General features: G+C 40.6%; 1 protein-coding gene across 3 annotated transcripts in view; it reads left to right on the forward strand.

Annotated features, from left to right (window-relative positions):
* The window catches only part of NDFIP2 (Nedd4 family interacting protein 2), a 57564-nt gene that overhangs the window by 6124 nt on the left and 30147 nt on the right, over positions 1-21293 (forward strand). The window contains exon 1 of one of the 3 annotated variants that reach the window (XM_039356981.1): positions 9783-10053. The exons of the other annotated variants lie outside the window; for them this stretch is intronic. Within the exon in view, the coding sequence (XP_039212915.1) occupies positions 10012-10053 (42 nt within the window). The 5' untranslated portion in view covers positions 9783-10011. Of the gene's footprint in view, positions 1-9782; positions 10054-21293 lie in introns of those variants that run through there. 3 annotated transcript variants of the gene reach the window in all.

The following is a 21293-nucleotide window of genomic DNA, read 5'->3' on the forward strand; positions in this document are numbered from 1 at the left end:
TCAGTTCACTAGAGATTAATAATAATATAGCTTTATACAGATACTGCATTGTACAGTGTGAGGTGATGCTGACATCTTTGGAAATATATAGATAAGTATGCTTTTTAAGCAATGTCTTATCTATCCACTATAATTTATACTTCTGCTAATATCAGCTCTAGGTTCCTGGGGTTTGTTTAAATGCTAAAGGTTAAGGTTTATGAAAATCCTTGTTGTACTGATTTTAATCCTGAAAAAAAAAAAAACTTCACATACAGCTTTGCTCATAAACTTCTTTTAACCTTTTCTAAATGAACAGAATTAGATATTTAAAATTGCATTCTGGAGATAATGGCATTAGTTTCCCAACAGAACTTGGAATAATTTATTGATTTATTAATTCAGCCCATTTATATAGCTACAAACATACAAATGCAAACTTGGATGGCTAAAATTAATTAAAAACAACACACAAAAATATTAAAACAAAAATGTTCAAAACACACCACTCATCCAAGGCCATTTACATACAAATATGCAAAATAATATAAAAGCCCCTAATGATGGGCTCACCTGGTCATCCTAAGGACGAAAGGACCAGCCACATCATCAATTCTTTGTGAAAGGCCCATGGGACATACAGCATACGTTCTTGGTTATAGCTTATTTCACTTACAATTTCTTTCTCTAGCAGTTAAGATTTCTCAAACCTATAAAATGTCACCCAATGTACACAGTCTTTCTTCCTCCTATTTCCTCTGTCTCCCAAGATTATTCCATTTCTGAGGTTATGCTGAAATTCTTCAAAATCAAGACCCTTCTAGAGTTGGGGCCTGCTGCTACTCAAGATCTCGTTGATTCAATAGATCATAATGGCTCATTTAGTATTCAGTTTTTCCTAGTGATAGATCATTTTCTCAGATGTCTTTCATTAATATTTCTCCAGTAAAATTCACCAGTAACTTAATAGTAATTCTCAATATCATTTTTGACGTGTCCATGTCATTTTCAATAAATACTTTTTTACAGCAGATGTTGGTTACCAAGACAATAACAATCATAACAGGCCCAATTTACTCAGTTTTACAATATGTCAGGATTCTCAAAATATAAACTGATTTCTATCTCAGAGAAGGCCAAAATAAAGGAAGAAAAATGCAACAATGCAATAAGAATTGATATATTCAGTGCTCTTGTAATTGGAACATGAAATAAAACAGCATACACACACACACACACACACACACACACACACAGAAAAGAGCACGTTGAAGGCTGGTTGTGCTTTTTATAGAGGAATCCTTTCTCTGATGATCTGAGTAATAAATATGTCTTTATTACAACTGCCCTTTTTATTTTAAGATTTTGGAAGTGAACGTCACCTATTTTCTTCATAGGTGAGAGAATTCAGTCCAGCATTGATTTGAGAAACTTTTCAGCAGCAGAACCTGATCTACAATATCCCAAGGAACTTTAAACAACTCGCAAAATAGCCCTTTGATTTTTGGGGGAACTTTTTATAACTTTAGAATCAGAAAGAGAAGTAGGAATCCACCTTATACCTGTACTGGCTTGTTTAATTTCATAATTCTTGTTTGCACACAGTTCCCACAATTCTTGTTTGCACACAGTTTCATAATTCTTGTTTGCACACAGTTATAGGTAAGAGATTTCCCAGCTGCCCTTGGAGGCATCAGAAATTGAACTTGATTTTGGAAATGTGAACTCCATGTAAAATACATGCTATTACAAAGATGCTGCTCTTCAGTTAGTCAGTTGATTTATTATCTAATACAGGAGTCCCCAATCCCCAGTCCATGGACTGGCACTGGGCTGCGGCATGCCAGAAATCGGTCCATGCAAACAAGCGAAGACCTATCTGTGGGATGCAGACAGTACATGAAACCACGCCCCCTCCAGTCCACGGAAAAACCTCTCTCCACGGAACTGTTCCCTGGTGCCCAAAAGGTTGGGGACCTCTGATCTAATAGAATGCCTGCCATAACTGACAGTTTAATATCATCTTTTTGTTTTGAAATGTGCAAAATATATCCCACAAAAAGGCTAGCATTTTTTTTTAATTCCAAGAAAGGAGAGTTAGATTTCAAAATTTCTATCTCAATGACTGTTTCATCCCTTCTTTTTTTAAAAAAAAAAAAACCTCATATTTTTGAGTATTCACGAATTCTAAAATTTTCAGAAGACTGTTGCATTTTTCTGTACTTTAATATTGCAATGCATTTATTCCCCCGTCCCCCGAATATATGTAAATTTCTGGTGCTTTCTCCATTAACAGTGATACTGATGTGATGAAGTTTGTTTCAGAAACAACATTAGACTGCCTTCAGTACTTACAAGAGAAAGAACCCTGAACGTACTGTAAACAAGGCACAATTCAGAACAAATATTTAATCTTCTTGGGGAAGGAGTTGAGCATTAACAGACAAAATATGAATGTTTGCAAGAGAACTGCATCCTAGCTGGGAAAAAAGTCCACACATAAATGATTTTCAATAGTGCTGCTGAAGACCTCTCTTTTCTGTTTATATGCAAACAGATATACAGGCTTCAAGGACAGAGCTGCTTGGTAATTAGATGCCTACCCAGCTGTCCACTGTCAACCATAAAGTTTTGCTATATCCAAGGGTGTCTGATTTGTCCTATCACATGATCCTCCTGTGCATATACTTCAAAACAAATATTCTTAAGTGTTTGGTTCAAGTACTATATCGAAGAGACTCTATGAAATCCATATTTTAAACTCTGATTTCATTGTTTTAAAAATCACAGTGAATATGCAAATTGCAGAAGTAATATAAACATGCAGTAAGAGATTCTCATTTAAACCAATGTAATATACTGTTCATAGTATCATCAACGTAATGTATCCTTACTTGGGTAACATCTTTAGTAGTTTTGGTATTAGCAGCAAAGGAAGTAAGGTTTCATCCAGCAGAATGGTTTAGTGCTATTATCTGAGCCAGAAAGATGTGATGTAGTCAAAATATAAGAGCATGGACTTACTCATGAGTATTTAATTAAAAAAAAAATAACATGTTTACTAGTATGCTAAAACATTTACCTATATATTACCAAAATCATTTGTTTTGTAGCCTTGAACTGAATACCAAAATAACAGAGTTGGAAGAAACCTTGGAGGTCTTCTAGTCCAACCTCTTGCTCAAGCTGGAGACCGTTTACCATTTCGACAAATGGTTGTCCAGTCCCTTCTTAAAAGCCTCCAGTGTTGGAGCACCCACAACTTCCAAAAGCAAGTTGTTCCACTGGCTGATTGTTCTTACTGTGAGGGAAGTTTCTCCTTAATTTTGAGTTGCTTCTCTCTTTGCTTAGTTTCCATCCATTACTTCTTGTCTTGCCTTCTGGTACTTTGGAAAATAGGTTGACCCTCTCTTCTTTATGGCAGTCCCTCAAATATTGGAAGTCTGCTATTATGTCACCCACCCACACCGTCCTTCTTTTCATTAGACCCAATTCCTGCAAATGTTCTTCGTATGTTTTAGCCTTCAGCCCCCTAATCATTCTTGTGGGTCTTCTCTGCACTCGTTCCAGAGTCTCAACATCTTTTTTATATTGTGGTGATCAAAACTGAATGCAACTGGAGGCAAAATTGGATCCCAAACTGGGCAAACTTAACTTGGTAACTCATAGGGTAACCTTTTCATTATATATTATGACATAATACAAAATGTCATAAAACGTTTCCTGTGATCAGTTCCTGATATTTGACTGCTCCTTTCAACATGGCCTACTTTCAGTTGTAGCTACATCTCTGGATAGCTCCCTGAATTTTTAAGTGAACCTGATATTTGAGAAGCTCTATTTTAGTTTTTCTTACATGTCTAATTGTATTCAGTCCTGTGGGAAGCTAGCAGGATTTGGAGGAATCTGGTAAAGAAATCTCTCTGAAACGGTGACCCAACATGTCACCGGATGTCTAGTTCATTATATAGAAAAATGAGAACTGTAGGAAGCCAAATCTGAAAACTTCCTTCCCTATCTGATCATTATGATGTTTCTCATTACATTTCAGAATATGCTTTGGTTTCAGCTATCTTTACCTCATCTATCAAAAAATGTCTTCTCTTAAATACAGACACAAACTACAGCAACCCCAATAAAGCACCTTTTATCAGTTAATGAAAGCTCAGGGAACAAATTCAGATTAATACAAGTGTCAACCACTCCTTTTTCTGTTGTTCAAGGATATTTACCAATTACTTAATGCCACACACTGTGTTGCTTTCCTGTGGGGGAAGGGGTTAGAGTGAGAAAAGCCTGTCACAATGCAACTTTCACCTCATGTGTAGATGATATGTGCACAAGGAAAAACCTGAGCTTGAATTGTGCGTGAGTCATTACATGGATGTGTAACAATGTAGATTTCATTATTTTGGCATCGTGGTTCAGAAAAGATCCTTCCATAACCAATGGAACACACACACACACACACACACACACACACACACACACACACACACACGTGGGAGTATGTGTGTGTGTGTGTGAGAGAGAGAGAGAGAGAGACAAAGAGAACTTGAGGGTGGGGCAGGAAGTGGGCAGTAAAGCCGTTGTCATTTCTTCTAGATATTTCTATACTTTCGAGTCAGAGACACATCCCTCTGTCTTACTTTCTGGCTGTGAGGACTGACTGGTTCACCTAGCCCTTTTTTGCTCAACTTGTTGTAGGTCATTGAGATTGAGAAAGAGTAACTATGCAATAAGGCCAAGCTACCCAATCCTAGAGGCACCACATCAAAGCCTGTATTGCTTTGGTAATTTGCGTTGGTTTCTGACACAGAGAGAACATCAGTGAAAGATGTTGTAAAGTAATGAACAAATGGTATGGTCATTTTTTTGAATTCAGGTGCATCAAGTAAGTGGCCTTGTTGAAGTGCAATCTGCCCATTTGATCAGAATCTGCAGCCCCCATGGTCATGGGGTCAACATTCAGATGCTCGGCAACTGACTCATATTTATGACAGTTGCAGTGTCTTGGGATCATGTGATCACCCTTTGTAACCTTCTGAGACGCAAAGTCAATGGGGAAATCAGATTTACTTAACAACCACGTGACTAACTTTAACAACTGCAGTGATTCGCTTAACAACTGTGGCAAGAAAGGTCATAAAATCGGGGCCAAGCTCACTTAACAACTGCTTTGCTTAGCAACAGAAATTTGGGGCTCAGTTGTGGTCGTAAGATGAGGACTACCTGCATGTCAAATGGCTGTGGGGAAAGGCGAGGAACATGTGTTTAGTTTTGGCTTAGCAGGTGGTCACTAATAATTACCAATTTACCAATTATCAAATGATAGCTTAGTATGAGTCGCCCATCTAATTACAGAATGTGTTTGCATGCCAAGCCATATAGCTTCACTTTTCTATTTTTTTGCTGAGTGGTTCAGCATTACCTGTTTTGTTTTTGTTTTTTCTCATCACAGGTCAGTGGAGATAAGAGAGATGCAACTATAGGAACGAATGCTTTGCAATCTCATTTTTGTTTCCCCTCTTTCTCTGTGTGCATTAGAGCCATTAGTACAGATTCAGATAGCCTGTTGGATAATAGTTAACTTAAAAACAAATCATGCGTACAAAGTTGAATAACTTAACCTATGTTCTATTGCACTCTATTCCAGTCATCATGACATAATACATTATGTGAACAGGTCTCTGCTTGTAAAAGGAAGAAAACTGTTCTCAACTAAAAACTTATACAGTCCTGTTTAGAAATGTCAGGGAGCAAACCTTGTGCCTTCTGATGGAAGTCATAAACTTCAATTAGTAATCGGTAGTCTTTATACCAGTGGTTCTCAACCTTTTTAATGCCGCGACTCCCAACCGGTTGTAAGTCGAGGACTACTCAACCAGTCGTAAGTCGAGGACTACTCAACTGGTGCAGCACCGTTTGCAGAATGGGACTTTTGGCGGGCTCAGCAGGGCAGAGACAGCCTGGACAATTCCTATTGGCTTTTGAAAGCCAATAGAATTAGACTCTATTCAAGAGAGTCTATTCTATTGGCTTTCAAAAGCCAATAGAATAAAAGGGAGTAGCACAGCTAAGGAAAAGGGGGAAAAAAATGGCGGACTGCGTTGTTTGGCGACCCCCGTGAAATGGTCGTTTGACCCCAAATGGGGTCCCGACCCACAGGTTGAGAACCACTGCTTTATACCAAGATTACCATGGCAGACTGTTAATTTCTGAATTAGTTTTATAATATTCTATGTCCTTTATAAAGCTAGACAACCACAACTGAGCCCCAAATTTCTGTTGCTTATCTAGACAGTTGTTAAGGAATTTGGACTCATTTTACAACTTTACTTGCCACAGTTGTTAAGTGAAACACTATAGCTAAGTTAGCAACACGGTTGTTAAATCCATTGACTTGGCTTATCGTGACCTGGGACACTGCAACCATCATAAATACATGCCAGTTGCCAAGCCTCTGAATTTTGATCACGTGACCAGGGGGGATGTGGTAACGGTCGCACATGTGAAGAATGGTCCTAAGTAACTTTTTCCAGTGCCGTTCTAACTTTGAATAGTCATGAAACAAATGGTTGTAAGTCGAGGACTACCTGTATATGGTTGAAAATTTCATTTGCACTGTGAAGGAGCTAGAAACATAATTAATTAATAACCCCATACAGCTATCTAGTAAAAATAGCCCTCCCCTCTTTTTCAGCTTTGAACACCATTATCTGCTTAACTAATTAAAAGGAGTGACATTGTTTCCTACAATAACAAACTTTTAATCAGTTCATTCTAGCAATATAGTTTTTTTTTTTTTTTTTTTAGCATCTCAGGTCTTGTGATTCAAATGTCACAAACAAGTAGAGGTAATGGCCATTGCAAAGAAAGAACTAAATATGCTTTGTGACTCTGAACAAAGCAAACGTGTAGGATAGTGGAGTGGGTGGCAAAAAAAAAAAACCTTTTCTCTGCCAGATGACCTAATTATCATCTCCTACCTCAAGTAGTTACTTATAAGAGACTGTAATGAGTACAGGCCTTTGAAACTATGGTAAACAGGATGTTGCTAAGTGTAAATAAGGATTTCTGAAGTTAGATGGAGAAGCAGATCAGCTCCATTAGACTCACAGATATGAGAGAGAGCGAGAGAGAGCAGATGATATAAACAATTATTCACAGCACAGCACAATAGCAGCATTAAGAATAACTAATCTTTGGACTTCTGGGAAAATAATGGCAGAATGAAGAGAGCTTTATGGCAATAGCCCCAGTAAAAAGAGGAACTGGTGAAGGGGACATCAGTTCATCAGACACCTGCTCTAGATCAAGGAGAAGGCTAGGCTGATTCATAAGTTTGCTCCATATAGAGCAGTGTTTCTCAACCTTGACAATTTTAAGGCATGTGGACTTCAACTCCCAGAATTCTACAGCTGTGGAATTCTGGGAGTTGAAGTCCACATGCCATAAAATTGTCAAGGTTGAGAAACACTGATATAGAGCCACCCCAAAAGAGGCTGTAAAATAGCAATATCCAGTGAGTTTTAGAACTTTGGAAACCATTGAGATAAGATAAACCCAGTTGCCTACCTCCTCTCTTAACCACCTCAGGAAATTGCTTGTTAATTGATTTTTTGGGATGTTAATAACCTTCTGAAGGGCAAGGTTTACTGTGCCGGGAGAGTTTTCTTCTACCCTTGATGAAAGAAGTTCCGTATAAATTTAAGGATTATAAAGGGTAAAAAAAAAATACTTTTGGAAATTAGCAAAAGGGGGACTAGAATGTTGACTCTGGAAAGATAAGGGGCCAGATGGACTTGAAATACATCTTGTGGATTGTTTAGAATTTTATTATATGTAATAATGGTAATAAAGGTCACTTTTACTTGATTTATAATCTTTAATTGAATTATAATCTTTGTGCTCCCTGATTTTCCCCTAATCAATCTTCAGAATCCTCCCTTATATTTATTTTCAATCAATAACATTTTCTGATGGGATGATTTTTTTACAGTGATATTTCAATATATAGATATAGATATATAGATAAAGATAGATAGATAGATAGATAGATAGATAGATAGATAGATAGATAGATATAGATGTATAGATATGGATAGAGATATATATAGATATATACAGATATAGATATAGATATACATAGATATACATATACATATAGAGATAGATAGATAGACAGATAGATAGATAGATAGATATAGAAATTGATGAGAAACTTTTATTGATTAAAAATAAATAAAAGGGAGGATTCTGAAGATTGACTAGGGGGAAATCAGAGCATAAAGATTATAATTCAAATAAAAGTGACCATTAATGGAGCACTATTATTTGACTATATAAGAAATCAAGGATATTTAGGAACAATGTATTCAGAAATTACTTCTACAATTGATTGTCATTATAGGTAGATCTCACCTAATGACCATTCATTCAGTGATCATTTGAAATTACACAGGAGCTAAACAAAGGGAATTAAGACCTTGCAGACTTTGAACTTGTCCAGGGTCATGATTGCAATCTGGGTCCTTGGCAACCCATTCCCATGACAGCTTCCCAAGCGCCCATGCAATTATGTGATGGCCATTTAGGTTGCAACCATCCCAGAGTTACCTTGTGATGAGATGGGCAGCAAATGAATTTAACCAACAAGCAAACAAAGAAAGAAAAGCCACCTGAATATAAACGGAGCTCAAACCCCACTCCTTACTAGCCTTGAGGATGTTACCTAGTTTGGGTAACAAAATGTCTGCAAGAGAACAGCCAAATTCAGAGAGCACCAAAGGACCCCTCGCTGCTCCATACGAGGAGCAACTTAGGGCTGCATTCAAACTCCTTATCCCAATGGTGCTTTTTCAGGAGGCAACTGGACTTTTTTTCCTCTTTGAAGATATTTTGCTTCTCATCCAAGAAGGTTCTTCAGCTCTGACTGGATGGTGGGGAATGGAAGGATTTACATTCCTTGCAGACAGCTGGTCATTTGCCTTCTTTTAGAGTCGCTGAGGCCATAAAAGAATGCAAATGGCCAGCTGTCTGCAAGGAATATTCCCCACCATTCCTCCCCTCAGTCAGAACTGAAGAAGCTTCTTGGATAAGAAGTGAAACATCTTCAGAGAAAAAAAAAGTCCAGTTGCTTCCTGAAAAAGCACCTTTGGGACAACCATGACCTGGATGGCTAAGAATCTTTCTAGCCTAGACATTTACATTTTAATCTTTTGAATAATGGAAGGGATGGCATTTTTTTCTGTTCAATCACAGAATAAAAGGGATGTACACATGTGTTTACTGCTTAAGATGCAGTAAACACATGTGGACAGATAGAATTGCTGCCTGGGTGAATTTGAGCCGGTCACTCTCAGCCCCATACACCTCACAGGGTTGTGGTTGTGGGGAAAATAGGAAGAAAGAGGGTTGGTTATGTTTACCACCTAGAGTTATTTGTAAACTGAACAAGCTTCTTGGTGGAGAAGCGAAACGTCTTCAAGGGAAAAAAACAAAGAAAAGGCCAGTTGCCCCCTGAAAAAGGGAGGAAGGGGGGACTATCATGACGGAGAATCTCCACAGACATTCAGATCCTTTCCCCCATTCCAGAGTCTGCAGTGGGGTCGACCTGCACTTCCTCTTCTCCGGGATTGCCCAGGAGAAAGAGTCGTGTGGACGCGGCCAGGGCTGTGAAGGAAGAGGAGGCGAATGAAAAGGCCGCCTCCCTTTCCTTCCATTCACGCCTCAACCCCTCTGAGCTCTCAGGACGCCTCTTCGCCTCCCAGGCGCGCCCAGCCCGCCTCATTCGCTGCCTGCTCCTCCTCCTCCTCCTCCTGAGGCGGCCAGACGGGGAAGCGAGCGCCCAGGTTCCCCCGAGAAGAAGGCGGTGGCGCAGCCGTCAGGGGAGGAGCCAGCCGCACCGCCGGAGCCAGGCAGCCGGAGAAAGACGGGGCCGGGAGGAGCGAAGCAGGCCCGGAGCTGAAGGAGGAGGCGAGCGCTGAGGCGGCCAGGTCTGACGCGCCCCCTCCCCCCCCCGCTGCCGGCATGGAAGAGCAGCAGCAGCAGCCCGTCAGTCGGTACCAAGTGGTGAGCGACGCCCTCCGGGGTGGACGGTGGCTGGGCCGGGGCTCAGGCCTTGTGCGCGGCCGAGGCCTGCTGGACACGGGGAGGGGAAAGGAGCCGCGAGGAGCGCTTCTTCTCCTTTCATTTCCTTTCCCCCCCTCTCCTTCCTTCCCTTCTTCCCTCTGTCCCCTCCCTCCCTCCCTTCACTCCTTTCCTTTCCTTCCTCTCTCCCTTCACTCCCCTTCCTTCCTCTCTTCCTTCCTCCTTTTCTTTCCTTTCTCCCTCCCTCCCTTCACTCCTTTTCTTTCTTTCCCCCTTCACTCTCCTTCCTTCCTTCCTTCCTTCCTTCCTTCCTTCCTTCCTTCCTTCCTTCCTTCCTTTTCTTCCTTCCTCCTTTTCTTTCCTTTCTCCCTCCCTCCCTTCACTCTTTTCCTTTCTCCCTCCCTTCACTCTCCTTCCTTCCTTCCTTCCTCCTTTTCTTTCCTTTCTCCCTCCCTCCCTTCACTCTCCTTCCTTCCTTTTCTTCCTTACTCCTTTTCTTTCCTTTCTCCCTCCCTCCCTTCACTCCTTTCCTTTCTCCCTCCCTTCACTCTCCTTCCTTCCTTTTCTTCCTTACTCCTTTTCTTTCCTTCCTCCCTCCCTTCACTCCCTTTCCTTTCACTCTCCTTCCTTCTTCCTTCCTCCTTTTCTTTCCTTTCTCCCTCCCTCCCTTCACTCTCCTTCCTTCCTTCCTTCTCCTTTTCTTTCCTTTCTCCCTCCCTCCCTTCACTCCTTTCCTTCTCTCCCTCCTCTCCTTCTTCCCTTCCCTCCTCTTTCCTTCCTCCCTCCCTTCACTCCTTTCCTTTCTCCCTCCCTTCACTCTCCTTCCTTCCTTCCTTCTTTTCTTTCCTTTCTCCCTCCCTCCCTCTTCCTTCTCTCCCTCCCTCCCTCCCTCCCTTCCTAACCTCAAAATGCCCAGGGCAGGCTGTTAAATCCTCCCTCTCTCTCCCCCCCCACCAGGTCTGTCTCTCTGTTACTGCTGTGTTTTGCTTTCCCTTCTCAATTGCAGGGTTGTTAATTGCAGCTCCAATCCATTCTCTCTGTCTCTGTCTCTCTCTCTCTCTCTCTCTCTTTTTTGGGGGGAGGGAACGATTTCAGCAGAGGAGGTAGTCCAGAGTGAATATTCCCTCTAGGGCTTTACATCAGCTTACGACCAAAGTGGAGCCCCAAAAGTTAGGTTGTCAAGCGAGACGATTGTCAAGGCCCCAATTTTACGACCCTTTCTTGCCCTCCTTGTTAAGCGAACCCCTGTAATTGTGAAGCTGACAACACAGTTGTAAAGTGAATTATTTATATAATTCTGTGTCCTTTATAAAGCTAGACCTCAACCTTACGACCACAATTGAGCCCAAAATTTCTGTTGCTTATCGGGACAGTTGTTAAGGAATTTGGACCCACAGTGATTAAGTGAATCACTAGAGTTAAGTTAGCAATACGGTTGTTAAGTGAATCTGGGTTCCCCATTGACTTTGCTCGTCAGAAGGTCGCAAAAGGAGATCAACCTGAATCCAGGACATGGCAGCTGTCATAAATATGAGTCAGTTGCCAAGCATCTGTGAATTTTGATCATGTGACTATGAAGAAGCTGCAACGGTTGTAAGGGTGAAAATTGGTCATCAGTTGCTTTTTTTCAGTGCCATTGTAACTTCAAACAGTCACTAAATGAACTGTTGTAAGTTGAGGACTATCAGTATTAACTTTCCGAGTTTCCAGCCTGGGGAGGTATTGTGCAAGCCTACTTGGTGTTGCTAATATATATATATATATATATATATATATATATATATATATATATATATATATATATATATATTATTAAAAACAAAACAGTGATTCCTGGGTAGACTCATATTAAACAATAAAATATACGAACACCAGGAAGTTATAAAACTATAAAAAGTTTTAATAAAACCAGAATAAAACCAAGCTTTCGCTGGCATCTGCCAGCATCATCAGGGTAGTCTCCAGTCGATGGGAGAAGCTATTTATAAGTGTGGCGTTCTTTGCGCCCGGCTTCTTGACCTCGTCATGGGTCCCAGCCAATCCACCTGCGTTTTGATCGTAGTTTCTGTGTTGCAAGCTGTAATTTCCTCACTTTCCTTACTTGTGCTGGTACCGCAGCTCTTCCTCCCTTCTTTGCATAACTGTAAGTGTGGGGGGGGGGGATTCCTGTTTCCCAATCCTTAAAATTGTCAAGGTTGAGAAACACTGTGGTAGACTCACACCAATATAACTTTATGAGAAAAGTAGAAGGTTTATTTTAATTTCAAAATTTGGTTTGTTGATTTCAACAATATTTTGGGTAGTGTTTCTGAGATATACACTGCAACTTGAGCCTTGTGGATGTTCTCTGTTTCAAGGAATATCCCCTGTTGTTCTAGAGCAGTAGTTCTCAACCTTCCTAATGCCACGACCCCCAACCATGTGGTCGTAAGTCGAGGACTACCTGTATTTCCCTGCGGGCGGGGCAGGAGGAGGCGCGCACGCTCCACCTCCTGTCCTGCGGCTGGAGCGCACGCTGGGCAGGCCGAGGGTGCACGCAAGCCATCGCCAGCAACTGCCTCGGCCCGGGAATGCCACGCATGCGTGGTGCCGCCCCCTGCGCCGTCCGAGGCGTAGCTGGCAAGCGGCAGCGACGGTGCAGGCCGATCACTGGCTGGGCCACCAGCTGCCCCAGCCCAAGGAAGGTAAGGCACCTGCCGGGCCCCATGCGCGCCAACAACCCTCCCTGCGCCCGCTGCTGCCCCACTAGCCTTACCTTGGCCACTGCACGTTCGATGCGGCGGTAGGCAGGCCCAGGCGCTCCTGGGCGGCCATGGCATGTGGCAGCGAGGGCGTAGGGTGACCACCGGCTGGGCCACCAGCTGGCCCAGCCCAAGGGAGGTAAGCCACCCGCCGGGCCCATGCGCGCCAGCAACCCTCCCTGCGCCCGCCGGCCTCCCACCTCCCACCCCTGGCCCTCTTTTACTTACATTTAGTAGTTGCTCAGCAGGGAGGGGTGGAAACGTCCAGAAAGCTCGCCTTAGCTGCAGACAACTTGCAGCACCGTTTGCAGACTGGGACTTTTAGCGGGCTCAGCAGGGCAGAGACAGCCTGGACAATTCCTATTGGCTTTTGAAGGCCAATAGAATTAGACTCTATTCAAGAGAGTCTATTCTATTGGCTTTCGAAAGCCAATAGATTCTATTGGCTTTCGAACGCCAATAGAATAGAGTCTCTTGAATAGAGTCTATTCTATTGGCTTTCAAAAGCCAATAGAATAAGAGGGAGTAACACAGGTAAGGAAAAGGGGGGAAAAATGGTGGACTGCGTTGTTTGGTGACCCCCGTGAAATGGTCGTTCGACTCCAAATGGGGTCGCGACCCACAGGTTGAGAACCGCTGTTCTAGAGAATATCCCAAGCTTATATATCATTTGGTAAAACAACTCCACAGCTGTATTGATGTCCTCTTAAAAGGATCCAGGTAGCCCAATACTAGTCAGGAAGAATGTCCATAAATAATTTATATAAGATTCTGGCTAAACTTCTTAAGGGACAAAAGTTTTTTTTCCTCTACATATTTTTTTTTAAGAAAAATCTGCAAACTGGCATAAATGCTTAGTATAAAAGTTGTATGGGGTGTGGGTTTGAGTTGCCCCCTCTTCCTAAACAACAACCTAATATTTTATTAGTCTCACTCTTTGAAATGATAAGCTATGTGGTCCCCTTTAATTCTTAACAATGTGTATTTGCTGCCTTACTTTGTGGCTATGTTAGCATGTTAATTATGGTTTGCTGTGCAAGTTATAGGAGTTTCATTATGTTAAACCATATTTCACATATTTGGCTAAGCCAGAATCAAACTAAATTATTTTTAGGATCTTTTTTGAATCCAATGATCCTGCTTAGAAATAAAATGTTCTTTAAGCATACCATGTAAATGCCTGCTGATGCTTTCCTTATAAGTTTCTTTCTTTTAAACGTTCACATATGTAACAGATATATGGTCTGGGACAATGAAAGTAAATGCTATAGATACATTTCAGTATATGTGAAATATAAATATATTTGTTTACACATATTAAAAATACATGCATATAATATAAGATGCGTAATGCAGATCCTCTGTTTATATAGATTTGTAAGTTGAACAACTCTTACATATTTCTCTTTTATAAATAGAATCATTTCAGTGCTTGTTGAAATACATAATTTCCTGCCCAATGAACTGCTGCTTTGAATAGATAATACTTGTTTTTCCTGGGAAAATGTAGGTGGTAATTTCCTGATTCAGCTGGGACCTTGTAGTGCAGTGGTTCTCAACCTTCCTAATGCCGCGACTCTTTAATATAGTTCCTCATGTTGTGGTGACCCCCAACCATAAAATTATTTTCGTTGCTACTTCATAACTGTAATTTTGCTACTGTTATGAACAGTAATGTAAATATCTGATATGCAGGATGTATTTTCATTGTTACGAATTGAACATAATTAAAGCATAGTGATTAATCACAAAAACAATATAGCAATGCTGGCTGGAGAAGCTTACTCTTCCTTGCTCAAAAATGTTGGGAGGGAGGAAAGGGGAAGGAAGGAAGGAAGATTGAAGGGGAAAGGAAGGAGATGGAGAAGGAAGGAGATTGAAGGGGGAAGGAAGGAAGGAAGGAAGGAAGGAAGGAAGGAAGGAAGGAGAAAGAGATTGACATGGAAGGGATGGAGATGGAGATGGAAGGAAGGAAGGAAGATTGAAGGGGAAAGGAAGGAGATGGAGAAGGAAGGAGATTGAGGGGGAAAGGAAGGAAGGAAGGAAGGAAGGAAGGAAGGAAGGAAGGAAGGAAGGAAGGAAGGAGAGATTGAAAGGGAAGGGAAGGAGATGGATGGATGGATGGAAGGAAGGAAGGAAGGATTGATCTTTGGAGAGTCTTGTTTTTCCAGATGGTGATGAACTGCAACTCTCAGCATACCCCACTCTTCCACAGTGCTTTTTAGGGCTGCTGGGGATGGTAGTCCAGTAAGGTCTGGAGAGACACACACAGATGCTCTCTGATGGCGAGGGAGGCAGGCTGGGCGGCGCGGGGGAGGCTCTGGGCAGAGCGTGGCCGGGCAACCTGGAGGCGTGGGGACCGGCTCGGCGCCGCAGCTTAGTTCAGCTCAGCAGCAGCAGCAGCAGCAGCAGCGGGAAGAGAGGGGGCGGTAGTGGCAAGTCATGAAAGCAGCGTCTACACGTTCAAGGTGCAAACACCTTGGATGGTTTGGCTCCCCCACCCCTTTATTTACTGATCTGCCACAAGCTCGTGCAAACAAGTCCCGAGGACCTCTGAACGAGCGGTCGTTTAAAAAAAAAAAGCTGTAAGCAACGAGGCAGAAAGGAACTCACTCAGGCTCTTTTTTTCCCCTTTCTCGGCGACTGGGAAGGCAGCAACCAGAGATGCCACTGCACAAAGGGAGGCGGAGAGAGGGGCGAGGGGGAAAACCTCACTCAACTTTCGTCCTTATCAGACCCGGTTCCCTTCTGGTCGACCCCCTCCCACCCACTCGTCCCCTTCACCTCCCGCTACAGATTGACGCTACCCCTCTGGAGTATTTCACCAGGCTTTTTTTTTTTTTTTTTACCTTGGCCCTGCGCTTCTCCCAGACAGAAGCCAGGCAAGAGGACCTGAAAGACGGCAAGCAGGAGGTTCATAGCCATGGCGACGCGGCAGTAGCTGTGCGATGGATAGCGCAGCCCCGCCATGCTGCTGAGGCGGCTGCTTTCCTGTCTGGCCAAGCTGGCTGGCGGAGCTACCCTTGAGCAGAAATTCTCACTAGTGTCTCGGTTCCTAAAACCATCGGAAATATGTGTTTTCCGATGGTCTTAGGCGACCCCTGTGAAAGTGTCGTTCGACCCCCAAAAGGGTCACGACCCACAGGTTGAGAACCGCTGTTGTAATGCTTCCATAGGGACTCATGTCTACCTCCCGTAAAGGATTTGTAATGCTGATTTCAAAAGGAAATAGAGAAAGGAAATTTGAATGTTTCTTCATGTCTGATTTTAGATGTCATATTTGCATTTCAGTTGCTTCAGTGTGTACTTCACTGAAAATAAAGAAGTTGGTAATATGCTGACATGGTTTAAAATTCAATGGATAATGCACAGTACATAGTAAAGATCATTTATAAAGAGAAAATGCTGTATTTAAAAATCATGGCTCTCCATAGTTTGGAGGATGAAATTCTGTCTGCTAATATTCCATTTTTCAAATTTAATTTTTTTGTCAAAAATCCCAGGTAGGATCATTTAAATCTTGTAGGGTCAGCTTATGTACAGCACTGATGGAACTGACTCTTAATAAAGCTATCAAGCTGTTTAAGCCCTAAATTTACCTTCATTTGTGTTTAAGTCCTATTCAGTCTGCAGCTTTACTTTGAGGTAAAAGAACCCTAAACAGTTTAACATTTAAATGCTACATCCTGTTTTTAAGGTAACCAGATGAACATTTCAGAAGTTATTACATTCTTAATGGAAAAACTTTCAGCAGTTGTGATTGTGTTGGGCAGTTGTGATTGTCTTGGGAGGTGAAAGCTAAATATGAGATTCAAAATCACCATTGGAGGAACAGAGGAAAATGATTTGACTTACTTCTCTCACACAAATTTTAAATTGAGGACATACTGTACCAGAGGGCTTTGAGTGAATATGAATTAAGACTTCCACTGCTTCCAGCTTGTACTGGATAAAATATATTTGTGAAGGATCAGTCAATATTGTGCTACCAACAATTTTAGTCTTACTGCTGTATTAAGAATTTGTATAAGCTTTACCCTCAAATTTCTATTTCTTATTGCTGTACACTGTTGTGATGAGAAAGCATTGAGATTAGCAGCTGGTTTCCTAGAAAAGATAATCAGTTTGTTTACTTTTGACTTAAGACTGTTTATACCAGGCAGATTGGATTTGTAACTTACAGTTTATATATCATTTAACAACAACATACCAACTGGGGCCACGTTGTTCATATCACATTATTATAGTGTCTAAAAAGCAATCTTTATTATGGTTAGTGATTAGAGCCCCATTTGCGTAAATATTAAAAGTGGCTAGAATCTAAAAATATTTAAGTTCTTGTTTAAGGCCTTATGATAGTTATGGGGTTCCATTAAAGATCTTACGAGATTTCAGCAGTTATGGTGAGGAGGATGCTAGGCCAGTGTACAAATGCTCACCATTCTTGACTTGCCCTTAGTACAGTAATAACTATCCAAGGTCTTCCAATAATTTCTTTGATCCAATTCAGCTGGCTGACTAAATGACTTCTATTTATCTCAGTGTTGCAAAGTATTATGTCTTCTAGTCTGTTATCTTCTTGCATTATATCACTATTTACCACTTTCCCTTCATTGTCCACTCCAGGTTCACTAAGCTTGCAGGTTGACACTATCTTGGTATTTACCATTGTCCTGGCTTTTTTCTTTCCATTTCACTTTTACTAGCTGTTCTAAGTCTTCTTCAATTAACAACTTACTTCCTGTTCATTTGGCATGTTTCTCTTCGGCAGTTTCCGTAAGCAGCCCTTTCTACTCTTCAAACTGATAAATCGCAAATTCATTTTTCTCTTTTTTTATTAAGAGTTTCCAATCATTAATAAATGTAGTTACTGATCTTTCCATAATCAAACAAGTAAATTTTGCCATCTCTGTGAGTTCTGTTATCTTCATCACCAATCCTCTGATGTGAACAAGGATGTCATCTATGATAACTGTTCAGATTCTACCTAGCTGTGAATTGTGACATTGCTCTGACCTTATTTAATTTTTTTTTTTCATTTTCATTATCTGCTTATATTCCTGCATTTGAAAATACCTGCAAATGAGATCTTTTCTTGCTTGATTAGTGGTGGAGTCATGTATCTGCTTATCTCATGTCAGTGTTGCTTAAGGCTTTCATCCTTGCTCTTTCTCTCCCTGTGAGGATAATTTATTCTGAAAAATCACTTGAATCTTTTCATCTTTGCCATGTTGATATCATGCTGGCTCTCCTGATTTCCTTAATTTTCTAAATTTAACCTGCATTTTTGAATATGGTACTTCACTAACTTTCAAAGTATGTGCCTGGAAGTGCAGTGACTGATTAGAATAGAATAGGAAATAGAAAACGGTTGGAAGGGACCTTGGAGGTCTTCTAGTCTAACCCTCTGCTCGACAGGAGATCCTATACCATTTCAGACAAATGAGTTGTCCAATCTTTTTTTGAAAACATCCTGTGATAGAGCACCCCAGCTTCCAGAGGAAAGCCATTCCATTGATTAATTGTTCTCACTGTCAGCAAATTTCTCCTTAATTCTAACTTGGAGCTCTCTTAATAATTTTCTACCCCATTACATCTTATCCTGCCCTCAAGTGCTTTAGAGAAGAGGCTGACCTCTTTCTGTCTGTGGCAGCCCACAAATATTTGAAGAGTGCTGGTCCTTGTCTCCATTAGATTAGACATAACCTGATTCCTCAGCTATTCATAATATGCCTTAGCCTCCAGTCTCCTTATTATCTTTGTTGCTCTTCTGTCCCCTTTCTAGAGTCTCAACATTTTTTTTTGTATCATGTTGACAAAAATTGGATGCAGTATTTCAAATGTGATCTTACCAGTCTAGTATTAAGTGATGCTATCACTTCATGTGATCTTGATACTATCCCTCTGTTGATGCAGCCCAGGACTGTATTGGCTTCTTTGGCAGCTGCAATCCGCTTCTGGCTCATACTTACATGGTTAACCCTAGGACTCTTATATCCCTGTCACAATAATTACTATTTAGCCAGGAACCACCTATTTTATACCTGTGCATTTGGTGTAAGACCTTGCTTTTCCCACCTCCTGTTATTAAATAGTACTTTTCCATCTTCCGTTTAGACAACATCAGAATAACAAATAATTAATTGTTGATTTTTATGCAGTCTATATTTATGTAGGTTGAATTAGGTTTTCAAAAGAAACAAGAACTTTCTACACATGACTGTTTTAAAGTACCCTTGGCATTACTAATCCAGATATTCCTGTCATTCTAAGATCTTCCATTTCTCCAACTTTGGTATCCCAGTTTCTTTTTGTTGTTGTGCATATTATGCCTGTTGAAATTTTCCACATAAGTAGTATCATTTTCTTTTTGATCCATCACTGGCAGTTATAGTTGTCTAATGTTGACATTTAATGGATATCCGTTATTTCCAACAGATTTAATCTGCTTATTGAATTTTAATCAAGTAAATATTTAGTTTTTAGTGTCATTATAACTCTGTCCCTTTATATTCTTTTGTAGTTGGACAGTTTCATCTTATCATTAGAGATTTAGATTTATGTGATTTATTCTTGTCCAGGTGTCCCCAATCCCCGGTCCATGGACCGACACTGGTCCATGGCATGCCAAAAAAACCTGGACACGCAAAGAAGCGAAGCCCCATCCGTGGGATGCAGGCAGCATGTGAAACCACATCCCCTCCGGTCCGTGGAAAAACCTCTCTCCATGGAACAGGTCCCTGGTGCCCCAAAAGATGGGGGCCACTGTTCTAGTCCACCCAATTCCCCCCCCTAAAATATGCAGTTTGATAACCTTTATACCCATGCTGCTTAAATTAAGTTTTATTTCATTCACACTTATTCATGTTTTAATTGGATATATTGTAACCGGGTGAACTGTTTTTAAATGTACTATCAGTGACCAGACTTCCTTAAGTCTGTTTTATTTCTGTTTGCAAGCAAACATCTTAATCTCAAATATTAACATTGCTATGGGAAAGAAGCAAATTGTCAGCCCAAAAATGACACAACGAAATCCAATTGAGTTCAGTTCTTTATTTGCTTATATCTCATGTACAGAATCTTCCTATAGTAAAGCTACAATCTTATAACCTAATAGATATACTCTTGAGTGATTATAGGGTATGGTTACCCTGAAGATCTTCCTCCCTCCCCTACCAGTTCAAGATTGCACAGACCCTTACTTTGAACTTTTCTCTGGAATGTGCTGTCTCCTCTCCACAAAACCACAGTGTTCCTGCTGAAATCCCTCCTTCTCCAGGTGCGTATTTCATAACACAAATGCCCTGTTCTGCATCTCCATCCTATCAGCTATATTTTTAAACTTTTGATCGGTTTCTATCGCTACAGGAAAAGAATTGTCATAGTGTAGAAAGCAATCTGTGTTGACTTTCCCTTTTATTATATCATTCTAGATACATTGTAGAATGTAGCTCCACAAAGAAAGGAACATTTGAGATAGCCAGATACATTGTAGAATATGTTTGGACAAAGTAAGGGGAGTTGAAGATAACTCGGTAATTATTCCAGCAGATAGCCAGATACATTGTAGAATATGTTTGGACAAAGTAAGGGCAGTTGAAGATAACTGGGTAATTATTCCAGCAATGTCTTGTTTTTATTATGACTGCTTCTGAGTCAGATTTTGAACAGAATTCAATTGTCAAGTGATATTAAGTGGAAAATGTAAAATGTTAAAACTGTTTAAAAAAACAGAAAAATATTCGGCAAAATCTGCAGTGGAAAATAAACAAAAAAGTAGAAGCAATTAAAAATAACTTAAAAACCCATAAGAGACATATAAAGTTACAAAATTATATCTTCAGGATCTCTGGCCATTAGTGAGGATGCTGGGAGTTGTACATATCTCTAGAGAAATTGTAGTCATTTATTATTGCTCTTAGCAAAGGGTCGATAGAATCAGCACATTGAAATGTATATTGAAATAAATTAGCAGCCTCTACAGAGACGAAATTGATGTAACATTGTGAGTTTTAAAAAATACCAAAAAGACATCCGGATAGTCCATTCTTCCACAACTGCAGGTTCCAAGCAATATTCAAAAATAACCTCATAACCTCAAAGCAAATTAAAATATTCCAAATTTGAAAAATAGACATGGTAAACTTTGTCAACAGCATAATTTAAATAGTATTGTTTGCATTATCAAGCTTCTTCAAGTTTCAGATAATCCAAGCAGCTTTCTACTGTACTGTCTTCCGCTGAAAAACTAATGTTAAGATAACTGACCGGAATGCTAATGGAAGCTCTTCAGAAGATTTTCCTTTTCATTTATAGAAGAATATTTTATGTTTTTTGTTTAAATTCAATATTACTTAGTTAGATGACTCATTGTAAAGTATAAACATTAAGTATTTGAGTTTATGGAAGACTATGATGCTGTAGTGCAAGCTGTAGGCTCCAACATAGAATACATACGTCCTCATTTCAACTACAGTT

The sequence above is a fragment of the Crotalus tigris genome, unplaced genomic scaffold, assembly GCF_016545835.1.
Source record: "Crotalus tigris isolate CLP2741 ecotype Arizona unplaced genomic scaffold, ASM1654583v1 scf7180000018856.1329670, whole genome shotgun sequence".
NCBI lineage: Eukaryota > Metazoa > Chordata > Lepidosauria > Squamata > Viperidae > Crotalus > Crotalus tigris.